This window comes from Podarcis vaucheri, assembly GCF_965113315.1.
Source record: "Podarcis vaucheri genome assembly, chromosome: 6".
NCBI classification, from domain to species: Eukaryota; Metazoa; Chordata; class Lepidosauria; order Squamata; family Lacertidae; genus Podarcis; species Podarcis vaucheri.
In genome coordinates this window covers 101528638-101542055 of record NC_138764.1, presented here as the reverse complement: position 1 = coordinate 101542055, position 13418 = coordinate 101528638, and the positions used below count along the sequence as shown (strand labels likewise).

General features: G+C 49.1%; 1 protein-coding gene across 5 annotated transcripts in view; it reads right to left on the bottom strand.

Moving 5' to 3' along the window:
• The window catches only part of UCKL1 (uridine-cytidine kinase 1 like 1), a 79441-nt gene that overhangs the window by 10499 nt on the left and 55524 nt on the right, over nucleotides 1–13418 (bottom strand). For 3 of the 5 annotated variants that reach the window (XM_082226105.1, XM_082226104.1, XM_082226106.1), the window contains exons 8-10: nucleotides 5504–5523; nucleotides 869–967; nucleotides 359–452 (exon numbers count right to left, since the gene is read on the bottom strand). In XM_082226105.1, the coding sequence (XP_082082231.1) occupies nucleotides 359–452; nucleotides 869–967; nucleotides 5504–5523 (213 nt within the window). Of the gene's footprint in view, nucleotides 1–358; nucleotides 453–868; nucleotides 968–5503; nucleotides 5524–10411; nucleotides 10429–13418 lie in introns of all 5 variants that reach the window. The other 2 variants (XM_082226107.1, XM_082226108.1) reach the window with 1 other exon arrangement.

The window sequence follows — 13418 nt, the reverse complement described above, 5'->3', positions numbered from 1 at the left end:
TGACAAACCACCCAAAGAGATGGGATCCACTTTCAAAAGAGTCCTGATCCCTATCAGCTCAGCCATGGTTTGGAACAGGGGTCAGCAGACTTTTTCAGCAGGGGGCCGGTCCACTGTCCCTCAGACCCTGTGGGGGGCAGGGCCAGACTATATTTTTTGGGGGGAAATGAACGAATTCCTATGCCCCACAAATAACCCAGAGATGCATTTTAAATAAAAGGACACATTCTACTCATGTAAAAGCACGCTGATTCCTGGACTGTCCGCAGGCCGGATTTAGAAGGCGATTGGGCCAGATCCTGCCTCAGGGCCTTAGTTTGCCTACCCGTAGTTTGGAAGAACGCTTTGATCAGCCTACCTGGAAAGGCAGGAAGGACAGTGCATGTTCAATGAGGAGACGCATCAGCCGTTTGGAGTAGAATATAAACTCATCCCGACTTGTCTCCTTGTCCCTGAAAGGGTAACAAAGAGGAGAGAAAGAAGGTATTAGGTTCATGGAATTATAAGAGTTGGAAGGGACCTGAGGGTCATCTAGTCCAACCCCCTGCGATGCTGTAATCTTAGCTAAAGCATCCATGACAAATGGCCACACAACCACTGCTTAAAAGCCTCCAAGGAAGGGGAGTCTACAACCTCCCGAGGGAGACGGTTCCCCCGTCAAACTGCTCTTACTGTCAGAAAGTTCTTCCCATTGTTTTGTCAAACTCTCCTTTCTTGCCACTTGTGTGGCAGAGTACAGGAAAGGGGGGGGGTCTAAAGGTGGATGCTCAACAGGCAACAGTTTGCTTCCTGCTCTCAATGGAGTAAGCGGCTCGCCAGGAGCTCTCCGTGGTGCTGAAAAGAACTTAGAACAAGGCACCCAACTCACCGGATGATTGTGTGCATGCCTTTCACTTGTGGGGTGTTCTTCAGCACACTGAGAGTCTTGGGGAGAGGGTGGCATTGGTGGGCCGAGGCCAGTGCTGCCCTGAAGAAAAAGAGGAGAATTAAAGTCAAGTTAAAGGCTTCTTGGGGAAGTCCTGCTTCCTCCCCCAGCCAGAGAAGCCAACCCAAAGATCCCACGGCTTTCCTCATCCGAACCAACCACACAGACCTTTCACCATGGCTAAAACGCCCCATGGACAGGCTCAATGGGGAAGGGAATCTTGTGGGATGTAAAACTGCAGTCCAGTACAACATTCCTACAGTGGACATCTTAGGGGATGTTTTGCACCACTCAGGAGAAGACTTCCTGTTTCCTCCCGAGCTGGGACAGACTTCCACTACATGTGACTTGAAGAGGGGGTGGTCTGTTGTACTCGCATGGAGGAGAACACGGCCTCCATGTTCTGATCAGTGTGTGTTCTCCATTTTGTATGTTGCTGTGTGTTTGGAGAAGTGACCGTCTAGTCGCAGTCACTTGGGACTAACTTATTTATGGAACACAGTGGTACCTCTGATTGCGAATGGGATCCATTCCAGAGGCCCATTCGCAACATGAAAAGAGCGCAACCCACAGCGGTGCGTTTATGCATGTGCAGGTTGCGATTCACCACTTCTGCGCATGCGTGTGATGCCATTTTGCGCTTCTGTTTATGTGCGAGCGGCGAAACCCGGAAGTAACCCTTTCCGGTACTTCCGGGCCGCCGCGGGACATAACCTGAAAGAACGTAACATGAAGCAGACGTAACATGAGGTATGACTGCAGTTCTAGTTGTTATGTAACCTAAGCCTGCCTTCAGGGACATATCTGTGAACCTGAATGGATCTGTGAGTAAATTACATTTATATTAACGTTAATCAGATTCTTGTGTTTATTCTTTTTAAGAGGGATTTTACCAGGAAGGAATCTTTTAATAGTAAGACTCAGATGAGTCTGCAACAAGCCGATTGCTTTGTAATTTAAAAAGGGGGATGTTTGGAACTATGCTAGAATATGGAACTTGCTGGCGCAAGTTGGGAAGGATATCATGAAATAATATATCCTCTCCTGCCTTCCTAATCATCCCCATGAATCTCACTCCTGGCCACCTCTCTTGAGTAAGTTATTGGCAGCGCTTTTCAGGGAGCCATGGCTGAACTTGACACCGGAGGTTGGGCAGGACGGAACCAAGAAGAGCCTGCCTGATTGGGGCCCATCTGAGCCGGATCAGGCCCAGGATCCTGATCTCACATTGGCCAGCCAGATGCCTCTGGGAAACCTGCCCAGGGATCCGAACACAGGACCAACTCTTCCCTCCTTTGGTTTCCAGAATATTGCTGCCTCCGACTGTGGGGTCAGGGCACTGGCAACCTTTGGGACGAGGGGCGGGATATAAATTACCGTATTTTTCGCTCTATATATCGGTGTGCACTGATCCCTTTTGCTCTCCTGGCTTCAGCGATAGCTGCGCAGCCTGCATTCACTCCATAAGACGCACACACATTTCCCCTTACTTTTTAGGAGGGGGGAAGTGCGTCTTATAGAGCAAAAAATATGGTAGATAGATGGATGACAGAGAGATAACAAGACTGGTGACTGGGAGCGGCCACCGAGACCACATAACACCGGTCTTGAAAGACCTACACTGGCTCCCAGTACGTTTCCGAGCACAATTCAAAGTGTTGGTGCTGACCTTTAAAGCCCTAAATGGCCTCGGCCCAGTAGACCTGAAGGAGCGTCTCCACCTCCATTGTTCTGCCCGGACACTGAGGTCTAGCTCTGAGGGCATTCTGGTGGTTCCCTCGCTGTGAGAAGCCAAGTTACAGGGAACCAGGCAGAGGGCCTTCTCGGTAGTGGCACCCGCCCTGTGGAACGCCCTCTCACCAGATGTCAAAGAGAAGAACAACTACCAGGCTTTTAGAAGATATCCGAAGGCAGTCCTGTTTAGGGAAGCTTTTAATGTTTAATAGACTACTGTGTTTTAATATTCTGTTGGGAGCCGCCCAGAGTGGCTGGGGAAACCCAGGCAGATGGGCAGGGTATAAATAATAAATTATCATTATTATTATTATTATTATTATTATTATTATTATTATTATTATTATTTCAAAGCAGCCTAAGGGGTGGAGTTCTGTCTCCTGCGGGTGGTGGGGCGAAGGACAAAGCCTCGTTGCCAAAATGAAAACTGGGGCCCAGCTTCCTTAGTTGTTGGAGGAATAAAAGGGTCAGGATGAGTCACATCTGAATGACAAACCGGTGGTTTCGAGGAGCGGCCGGCAGCTTAGCTAGCAGCTTGGAGGAGGAAGAGGAAGGAGGTTCTAATTAGGACACCCTTTATTTGTTCAACACCAGGCTTTTTGTGCCCCCTGTGTCTGTGTGGTTGGTTTGGGTGGACAAAGTGCCTTGTGGAGATCCTTTCCGCTCGCGGACGCACACACGCGAGCCTTAATTCAGGGCGAGCGGGGAAAAAGAGGAACATTAAAACATGCACACGCAAAAAAGAAGCTGGCTAAAGATTTGTGCCTCGCCAGTTTTGGGTCTGGGAGAAAGAGGCGCACACGCAAACACACAGAGAATCAACCACAAGCCAGTCAAATGGAAGAGGGTTAATCAGGAGTCTGGGAGATGGTACAGAGCTGTACGAATGCTTAGCAAGGAGCTAGAAAGAGTCTCAGATCTATGGACTTTTCAAGGGTTCTGGCGGAAGATCTCAAGGGAGCCCTTGTGCCCACAGGCGCCATGTTGTCAACTCCTTCATTACTTATTTGCTTGTGTGTGTGTGTGTGTGTGTGTGTGTGTGTGTGAATTTGTTTCTACTAAAGGATTTTTAAAATAGCAACCGTGGGAGACCCTGATCTGCATTGGGACCGTATTGGGAGGTAGAGGAACAGTTTTGTTGGATAAAAGCAGCAATGCAAAAGCCAGCTCCAGATGGCTGGAATGCAAAACAGGATGTTGTTGTCTCGAACTGTACTGTTGGGAAAAAGGGGCAGTCTATTCTCTGTACTGAGCACCGGATGTTAGCTCAAAGTGTCATCTGACCTGTACTGGAAGTGCAGGGGCGGAGGTGTGACTCTTCTGATGGAGTCTGAAGGGTGCAGTCACGTTTCTATGTACTGCTGAATGACAGGAATAAAAGACATGTAAATAGGACTCCTGTCTGTCTCATTTCCCCTCCCTGGGGGGGAAAGCAGGGAGAGAGAAGCAGAGGGTGTGTTCTCCTCACGTCTAACGAGGAGAATCGCCGGTTTACGACCTAGTCTGCCGGGAGACGCAGACGGAAGGTAAACAAGTATCTCACTCAGTTTGCCTCGGGGGAGGCCAGTTACCTCTGACTGTGAGCTGAGATACTGACAAGTTTATCCCTCAATGCTGCACCCCTGATTAATATTTTTTTAATCCCCAAATAGAAGCCAACAGAAGCTGCCCTTCCAGAACAAGTAACTGTTGAGGGGTATTTACTAGGACCATAGTAAAAGGGGGGGGGAGTTTAAAGATTCATTCCTCCACTGCGAGGGGTTAGACTGGACGATGCTCAGGAACCCTTCCAATATAACATTTCAATTATTCTGTGAAATACTCCCTCCATCCATGCCATGGTCCCAATGCCAATTGCATTGGGATAAAACAGTCATAAAACATCTTGGGCGGGGGGGGCTTGATTCAGCTTAATGAGCGACAGCTGGTTGATCCCTCAAGACTGTTTTGTTATGTTGTTGTTGTTTTTCTGCTGTTTTAGTGTTCTCATTTGTTCTTAATTGTCTTTGTTGTACATCGCCCTGAGGTGGTTGTTTAGGAGGCAATTAGCAAATCAATAATAATAATAATAATAATAATAATAATAATAATAATAATAATAGTACACCCTCCTGGCAAAATTGGGAGAAGTTCAAAGTGCAGCTGTGCTCCGTTTCATAGATGGTTTGGGGAAGTGCAAATTGGGATGGGTTTGCATTGTGACCCAGACTGAATTTCTGCCCCACGCTTTGTATCCTGGGTACCACAGGACTCCGTTTATATGCTACATATGCTACAGTGGTGCCTCGCAAGACGAAAAGAATCCGTTCTGTGATTCTCTTCGTCTAGCGGTTTTTTCGTCCTGCGAAGCAAGCCCATTGAAGGATTAGCGGATTAGCGCTATTAGCGGCTTTTAGCGGCTTATCTGCTGATCGGATCAGCTTAGCGGCTTAGAAAAAGGGGGGGAGGAAAAAAAAAACCACCAGGAACTCGCAAGACATTGTCGTCTTGCAAAGCAAGCCCATAGGAAATTCGTTTTGCGAAGCACCTCCAAAACGGAAAACTCTTTCGTCTAGCGAGTTTTCCGTCTTGCGAGGCATTCGTCTTGCGGGGCACCACTGTATATATATATATGCTCCGTTATATGCTATAAACCTCCCAGTGGATTTTAGTGTGTGTGGGGAGGTATATAACTTTCTTAATTAAAAAGATAGCCCCGCTAAAGGGGGCATGCCGACCCACATGGTAGATTCCTCATCATGCAGGCCTAGACCTCGGCAAAAGCTCGACACTCGATTTAGCATTCAAACCAAACCAAAAGAAAAAAAGAAAATAGTAAGTCGGAGGGTGCAATTTGATCCTCACATATCCCAGCGGAGTTTCCTCTGTTCATCAGATGGGAGTTGTAGTTCAGGGATGAGCCAAGCAGGTAACAGACAACCAAACGCACAGAGAGACATGGATAACCAAATAGGGAGGGAAGAGAAAATAAAGCAGGGAAATAAGAGCACTTAATTTTTAGAAAGGGGTAGGGGATTTGCCCTGGAAAAGCATCTTGCATCTCTTTTGCCTGGATGCAGAATCCTTGACCTGTAACAAAATCATTTGTATGGCTGGGTGGAGAGGAGTAGGAACGCCTAGCTTTGGCATGGAATTTGTTACATGTGGCCCCTGGGAGGTTGCCTGCAAGGTCGTGTGGCCCTCAGGCTGGTCCTTACCAAACTTTGCCCGCTCCCACACCAACTTAGTCTCACAGGGTGTTTTCTGGCACAGCCTCTGAAGGATTGCATAGGGCAGAGGTGTCAACTTCTGCAAGAGCTGGGAGAAGCTGTAACTCAGGGAATTCTCCCATGAGAACCTCTCAAGTGTATCAAACGTCTTCTCGACGATTCAGGGCCATTACTGCCAAAATAGCATTGCATTTGGAGGTCTGCTTTATTAAAATAACCCAGTAGCAAGTCTGTTAAAATGGAAAGAATGTTAAGAACATAAGAAGAGCCTGCAGGAGTTATCTCCTGCTTGGACTACTGCAATGTGCTCTACATGGGGCTACCTTTGAAGGTGACTCAGAAACTGCAACTAATCCACAATGCGGCAGCTAGACTGGTAACTGGGAGCGGCCGCCGAGACCATATAACACCGGTCCTGAAAGATCTTCACTGGCTCCCAGTACGTTTTCGAGCACAATTCAAAGTGTTGGTGCTGACCTTTAAAGCCCTAAATGGCCTCGGCCCAGTAGACCTGAAGGAGCGTTTCCACCGCCATCATTCAGCCTGGACACTGAGGTCCAGCACTGAGGGCCTTCTGGCGGTTCCCTCCCTGCAAGAAGTGAGGTCACAGGGAACCAGGCAGAGGGCCTTCTCGGTAGTGGCGCCTGCCCTGTGGAACGCCCTCCCAGCAGATGTCAAGGCAATAAACAACTATTTTACTTTTAAAAGACAACTGAAGGCGCCCCCATTTAGCGAAGATTTTAATGTCTGATGCTGTATTGTTTTTAATATTCAGTTGGAAGCTGCCCAGAGTGGCTGGGGAAACCCAGCCAGATGCGCAGGGTATAAATAATAAATTATCATCATCATCATCATCATCATCATCATCATCATCATCATCTAGTCCAGCATCCTGTTCTCAAAAGCAGCCAACCAGATGACTGTGGGAAACCAGCAAGCAGGTTTCTACCCCTCTCCCTGTCCTGTGTTCCCCAGTAACTGTTTCTCAGAAGAATTGCTGCCTCCGACCACGGAAACAGAACGCAGCCACCATGGCTTGTAGCCACCAACACCCCCGTCCTCCATGAATCTGTCCTTTCTTAATGCCATCCAAGTTAGTGGCCATCATTGCCCTCCTGTGGCAGGGAGTCCCACAGTTTAACTGTGTGAAGAAGTGCTTTCTTTTACGATACGATAATCTTTATTGTCACTGCCCCATACAGAACAACGAAATTGAAAAATCTACAAAGGACATTCAAAACCCAACAAGCCTGCTATCCCAGCTATCCCAGCGTGGTTGGCCCCCTAAAAACTCTGACACCCCATTTTAAAATACAGTATACCCCCATAGAGACTACCTTACACTGCATTTAAAACCAAAATCGTGTTTGGGTAGAAGCTGTTTCCCAGGCGGTTAGTCCTGGTCTTTATAACGCTGGACCTTCTTCCAGAAGGCAGAAGCTGGAAGAGATCACTTCCGGGGTGCGCACTATCCTGCACTATCTCTGCAGCTTTCTTATGGCACCTGGAAGCATAGATTTGATCCAAGGTGGGAAGAGTGCACCCAGTTATTCTCTCCGCAGTCTTGACGACCCTGGACAGCAATGTTTTATCTGCCCTGACTCTTCCAACATACAGCTTTATTGGAGGTTGAGGCCTGGTGTTATGAGAGAGAAAGTCTTTCCTCTTTCCCTTTTCCGTGCATTATTTTAAGAACTTCTATCATGCCTAAAGCGGTCGCCTTCCTTTCACCCCTGAATTTTACACAGGTACTCGGCGCTTCCTGCCACCTCTTTGCTGTGTCTGACCGGTAGTGGAAAAAACTGATAAGCAGCCTTAAGCGGATGGCGTATTTCTTTCTTTTTTTGGTCTTTTTCCTGTCCTCGTTCATCTGTTTTTTAAAAATTAAGTCTCGCATTTGGAAACCAAATCTTATGCCCCTCCTCCTCCTCCTCAGCCTTCTTCCTCGGAGAACAAAAACCCTTCAAAAAGGCCGGGTGACCATCTCAAAAGACACACACAAATCCCCACAAAAAAAGCAGGTGGGGCGGTAAATGTCACCGGCGCCTTTCATTGCGCTCTCGCAGAATCAAACAGGAAGCAGACAAGAGAAAAAGCGAGAAGACAGAGGAAGGGAGAGGAAGGAGCGCAGCCCAGCTGAGGTTTTTCAAACGGGGAGGAGGGCAGCCTTGAAGTGGCTTGACATTTCCAAGATGTGGGGGCTATTGTGCCCCCAGGCGCCCATTAGGAGGGCGCCTTGAGGGGATCAAGGCTGGGAGGTGATGTAAGGCGTGGCAGATCCACATGGAGGGATCTATTTCTGGCACGCCGTCTCCTAAAAACTTTTCTTCTTCCAAAAAGCATTTCCAGACATATAGAAAAATGTGTGTGTGTGTGTGTGTGTGTGTGTGGAGAAAGCAGAAAGAGAAGTTGTATCTTCTATTCGGCTGGGCTCCAATTATTTAAAGGCTTTTGAACTGCTCCCTCCCCTAATTCTATTCTTCGTCGAGAACGGAGATGTTCTGGACCTCCCTAAATAGCTGGTAACTCAAACAGCCTCAAATGGCCCATGGGTGACTGCAGGCTCAGGTTTGTGGAGAGACTGGGGGATATGAGGGGCAGTGGGGGCCGAAAGACGGGAGGGTTTTCAGGCAGGGCTGGGGGGGGTGGCTCAAGGGAAGGTCCCAGCCATGTCTCCATGGGGGGCTGAGAAAGACCCCTGACTGAAACCCTCGAGGGTTGTTGCTAGCTGGCATAGGTAAAGGTAAAGGGACCCCTGGCCATTAGGTCCAGTTGTGACTGACTCTGGGGTTGCAGCGCTCATCTCGCTTTACTGGCCGAGGGAGCCGGCGTACAGCTTCCGGGTCATGTGGCCAGCATGACTAAGCCGCTTCTGGCGAACCAGAGCAGTGCATGGAAACGCTGTTTACCTTCCCGCTGGAGTGGTACCTATTTATCTACTTGCGCTGGTGTGCTTTCGAACTGCTAGGTGGGCAGGAGCAGGGACCGAGCAACGGGAGCTCACCTCGTCGCGGGGATTCGAACCGCCGACCTTCTGATCAGCAAGTCCTAGGCTCTGTGGTTTAACCCACAGCGTCACCCACGTCCCTTGCTAGCTGGCATAGGCAGTGCTAAATTAGAAGGAGAATTGGTCTGACTCAGTACAGCTTCCCATATTTGAGGTAGCAAGCTGAAGCCCCAAGCTTGGACTACTGCAATGCGCTCTACGTGGGGCTACCTTTGAAGGTGTGAAGAATGCGGCAGCCAGACTGGTGACTGGGAGCGACCGCCGAGACCATATAACACCGGTCCTGAAACACCTACACTGGCTCCCAGTACGTTTCTGAGCACAATTCAAAGTATTGGTGCTGACCTTTAAAGCCCCAAACGGCCTCAGTCCTGTATGAAGGAGCGTCTCCACCCCCATTGTTCAGCCCAGACGCTGAGATCCAGCGCCAAAGGCCTTCTGGCGGTTCCCTCATTGCAAGAAGTGAGGTTACAGGGAACCAGACAGAGGGCCTTCTCAGTAGTGGCACCCACCCTGTGGAACGCCCTCCCTTCAGATGTGAAGGAAATAAGCAGCTATCCTATCTTTAAAAGACATTTGAAAGCAGCCCTGTTTAGGGAAGTTTTTAATATTTAATGCTGTATTGTATTTAACACACAATTGGGAGCTGCCCAGAGTGGCTGGGGGTATAAGTAATAAATTATTATGATTATGATTAAATAACCAGGCAGAGGGCCTTCTCGGTAGTGACATCCGCCCTGTGGAATGCCCTCCCACCAGATGTCAAGGAAATAAACAACCACTTGACTTTTAGAAGACAACTTCAGGGAAGTTTTTAATGTTTGATCTTTTATCATGTTTATTCTGTTGGGAGCCGCCCAGAGTGGCTGGAAAAACACAGTCAGATGGGCGGGGTATAGAGAATAAAATATTATTATTATTATTATTATTATTATTATTATTATTATTATTATTCTTACTACTACTACTACTACTACTACTATTACTATTATTATTACCTGCGCTCCCCGATACTCCCCTGAAAAGGCTCCTTTCTGTTTTGGGAGGTTGGCTGGGTCAAGCCAGGTGGGAACCTTAAAATTCTTATCACAGGACCAACCGTCCTCACCAAATGGACCTCAAGAGCACTTCAGCACAGAACCTGAGGGCCTTGTCGTGCAGGGACAGGGGGCAGCGATTCCTGTAAGGGACGGCTGCATATCCCTGCATTGCCGGGGGGGCGGGGGGCGGGGTTGGTCTAGATGAGCCTCAGGTTTCCTCCCAAGTCTGTGATTCTGTGATAACGCAGATAAGTGATGGCCCTTTGCCCCCTGACCATCAGGGGAGTATCGGGGAGCGCAGGTAATAATAATAGTAATAGTAATATCCGGTGACGATTCTGCAGGAATTTGAATGTTTAAACACACACACACAAACAAACACACAGCCTCAGCAAACAGTCGGCTTAGCAGCACCGGTTATTAAGATGCATTTTTATCCTTGCAGACAGTAAAAGGAGGACACACAGAGAGGGAGACAGTTAGGAGGAGGCCTTACCTGACGCTGAGTTCCCTCTGCCGCGGCAACACAAAGAACAGCGAGCAAACCCCGTATTAAAACAGTGGAAACACCAGCAGCGCATTAAGAGGCAAAAAGGGAGATAAAAACACAGGGAGACATGTTTTCCCGGGATTCACAGCACTTGGAGCAGTTAGCATCTTTATTATTATCATTATTATTTTTAAAAAGCACCTGCTGCGATTTCAGCTTTGCTCAGGGGGCAGCTCTCTTGGGGGGGGGGCAGGGAGGCCGCTTTGCAAAGTGGCCGCAACTAACCGCGCGACTACGTTTCCCAAATACCGCCACGTCTGGCAGGTTCGCCCCCCAAAAAACCCCGTAGTGTACATATTTAATTGGATATAGGATTTCGCTCAAATCTAATTTTTCTTACGGTGTCTCTTCGAGACTGAAAGGGTTAAAAAAGTGTGTGTGGTGGGGAGAAAACAGAAGGGGGGAATACACTTGAACCCCAAACTGCTAAGGGCAGCTTCAGAATTGCCTGGTATGATTTAGCCCTAGAATTTAAAATTAGCATTTAAAAATAACTGTGAGGAGGGAGAGATTGGGGGGGGGGGTGCGCGCACGCAGTCTGAATGGTGCATGTTACAGGGACCCGTTGAATTCTTGCTCTGAACACCCACATGGTGTGCAAGCCCATGGGCCAATGACCAAATAAAGACATCTTGAGTCAGCTGAAGCCACTGGAAATGTCAGCCTGCCGTTCAGCTTCAGAATCCATCAGATCTGCCTAAGTTCTGTGGCAGCCCCCCAGGTTATGGGGTTTCCTCCCTGGGGGTACTGCTCTGGCCCCATCCCTGGTGACTCTCAGGCAGGCAGAAAAGAAAGATTTATTTTACTTCAGCTCTTTGAAATTCAGCACTGAAGGTTTTAAGCGTGCTCTTCCTGGTTCTTTCATGCTCTTTGTTCAAATTTCTGCCATTGCTTAAACTGGTTTCCTGGTGTTTTCCTTTAAACTGCTATGTGGTGTTTCCACCAGCCGGCAGCAGGTACGAAATTACGCTTTACACACAAGACGTTTGCATAAATATTATCTCTGAAGAAGAAAAGCGAGTGGTTTTTGAGCAGCCTTCCTGAAGCTGTTGGCCTCTAGATATTTTGAACTATAACTCCCATCATCCCTGGCTGTTGCGTGCACTGGGAGTTGTAGTTCAAAAACATCTGGAAGCCCCATGCTGGGGGGGAGCTATTTTAGGGGGTGCAGTTGAGTGCCACAGGCGTTTTAGTACAGAAGCTATGCCTTCCCGGGCATGGGAGACAAATGGTTTCGTCATATCCCCCCTGCTAGTATGGTTTAGTCCTTGAATTAAAAATTACGATTTTTAAAAACTGCAGTGCAATCAACTGAGAGCACCTTTCAGAAATTTGACCACAAGGTTTTTTTGTCCATTGTTTGCTCCATATACTGAGCAGCCCCAAGTTGCAGATTTCTTGCAAACCGCCCCCTTCTCCCCCCCCCCATGAGTTGAAATCTTTTCCCCACCCTGTGAGAGCTGCAAACTGAGCAAAGAAGCTGGACAAGCAAACAGCTTTTTAAGAAATAACACAGAAAACGGGGACGGGCGGTTGGAAGAAACACATCCAAATACCCAAACTGACAACCCGGTGGGCAACAGAGGATCTCATGCGGTTAGTTTGCAAGTGAGTTCCGGAGACCTGCCCCCACCTTTGGCGCCTTTCGCCCCCCCTCCCCCCCCAGTCATTCGGGGGCAGGTCCCCAGAACCTTCTCAGACAGGACAAAAATTAACTTGCCGCCTATATATGCAACTCAAGAGTTGGGCAGAGGCTCTTTGGTTCCTCCTCGGTTGTCTTCTAGATTACCGTATTTTTCGCCCTATAGGACGCACTTTTTCCCCTCCAAAAATGAAGGGGAAATCTGGGTGCGTCCTATGGGGCGAATGCAGGATTTCGCTGAAGCTTGGAGAGCGAGAGGGGTCGGTGCGCACAGACCCCTCTCGCTCTCCAGGCTTCAGGAAGACATCCGCAGCCTAGGCAGCCCTGCAGGAGGTCCCTCAGGGCTGTCTAGGCTGCGGATAGCAGCCTGCTTCCCGGCGCGAGGGGCACCCTTAAGCAGAGTGCCCTTCGTGCCGGGCAGACATCTGCAGCGTGGGGAGCCCTGCAGGAGTTCCCTGCAGGGCTCCCCATGCTGCGGATAGCAGCCTGCCACCCGGTGTGCGAGGCGCAGAGCGCCCCACGCGCCGGGCAGACATCGGCCAGCCCCACAAGCTTGGGGGACAGCAGGGAGGCGCAGCGCCACCATCCCACTGTTCCTCAACCTGGTTCGGGTTCCCCGACCTGGTTTTGGGGGGGAAATGAAGGGAAAAAATTTCCCCTTTATTTCCCCCCCAAAAAACTAGGTGCGTCCTATGGGACGGAGCGTCCTATGGGGCGAAAAATACGGTACTGATCCTTTTTGATGGTCCCTAAATGGAGGGGGTGGGGCAGCTCCCCCCCACTATAAAAAACTCCCCACCCCACTTCTCAGAAGGGTTGGAGTGCAGTGGGAGCAAATTCCCCCTTTCCTGGGATTTCCCAATTAGACCACTACTTCTCAAATTCAGCTGCAGTGGCTTCCCGTATTATTTATTGCAAGGACAGAGAACTGGTGGCTTTCCAGATTCGCCCCCCCCCCAAGGCTACAAATCCCACCAGCCCTGAACACTGGCCAGGCTGACAAGGAATGATGGGAATTGGAGTCCACTAGTATCTGGAGGGCCGCTCTCTGCAGTTGGGTCTGTTCCACACAGTTAGTTGATGTGGGGCTGATCCTCACCACAGGATCGTAGAATCTGATCCAGTGCCGAGAAGCAGTTTGATGTGAGCTCAGAACTGCTGCCCAATCAAATACTATGCGGTCACACTCTGCCTCAGTTGTGTTGGGCAGTGCCACATAGTGGTTAGAGTAGTAACAATAATAATGCCACCCTTCTGCTTTGGTCAGGGCCGTCTTAACCATTGGCGGCAGGGGTGTGGGGCACCTGGGCG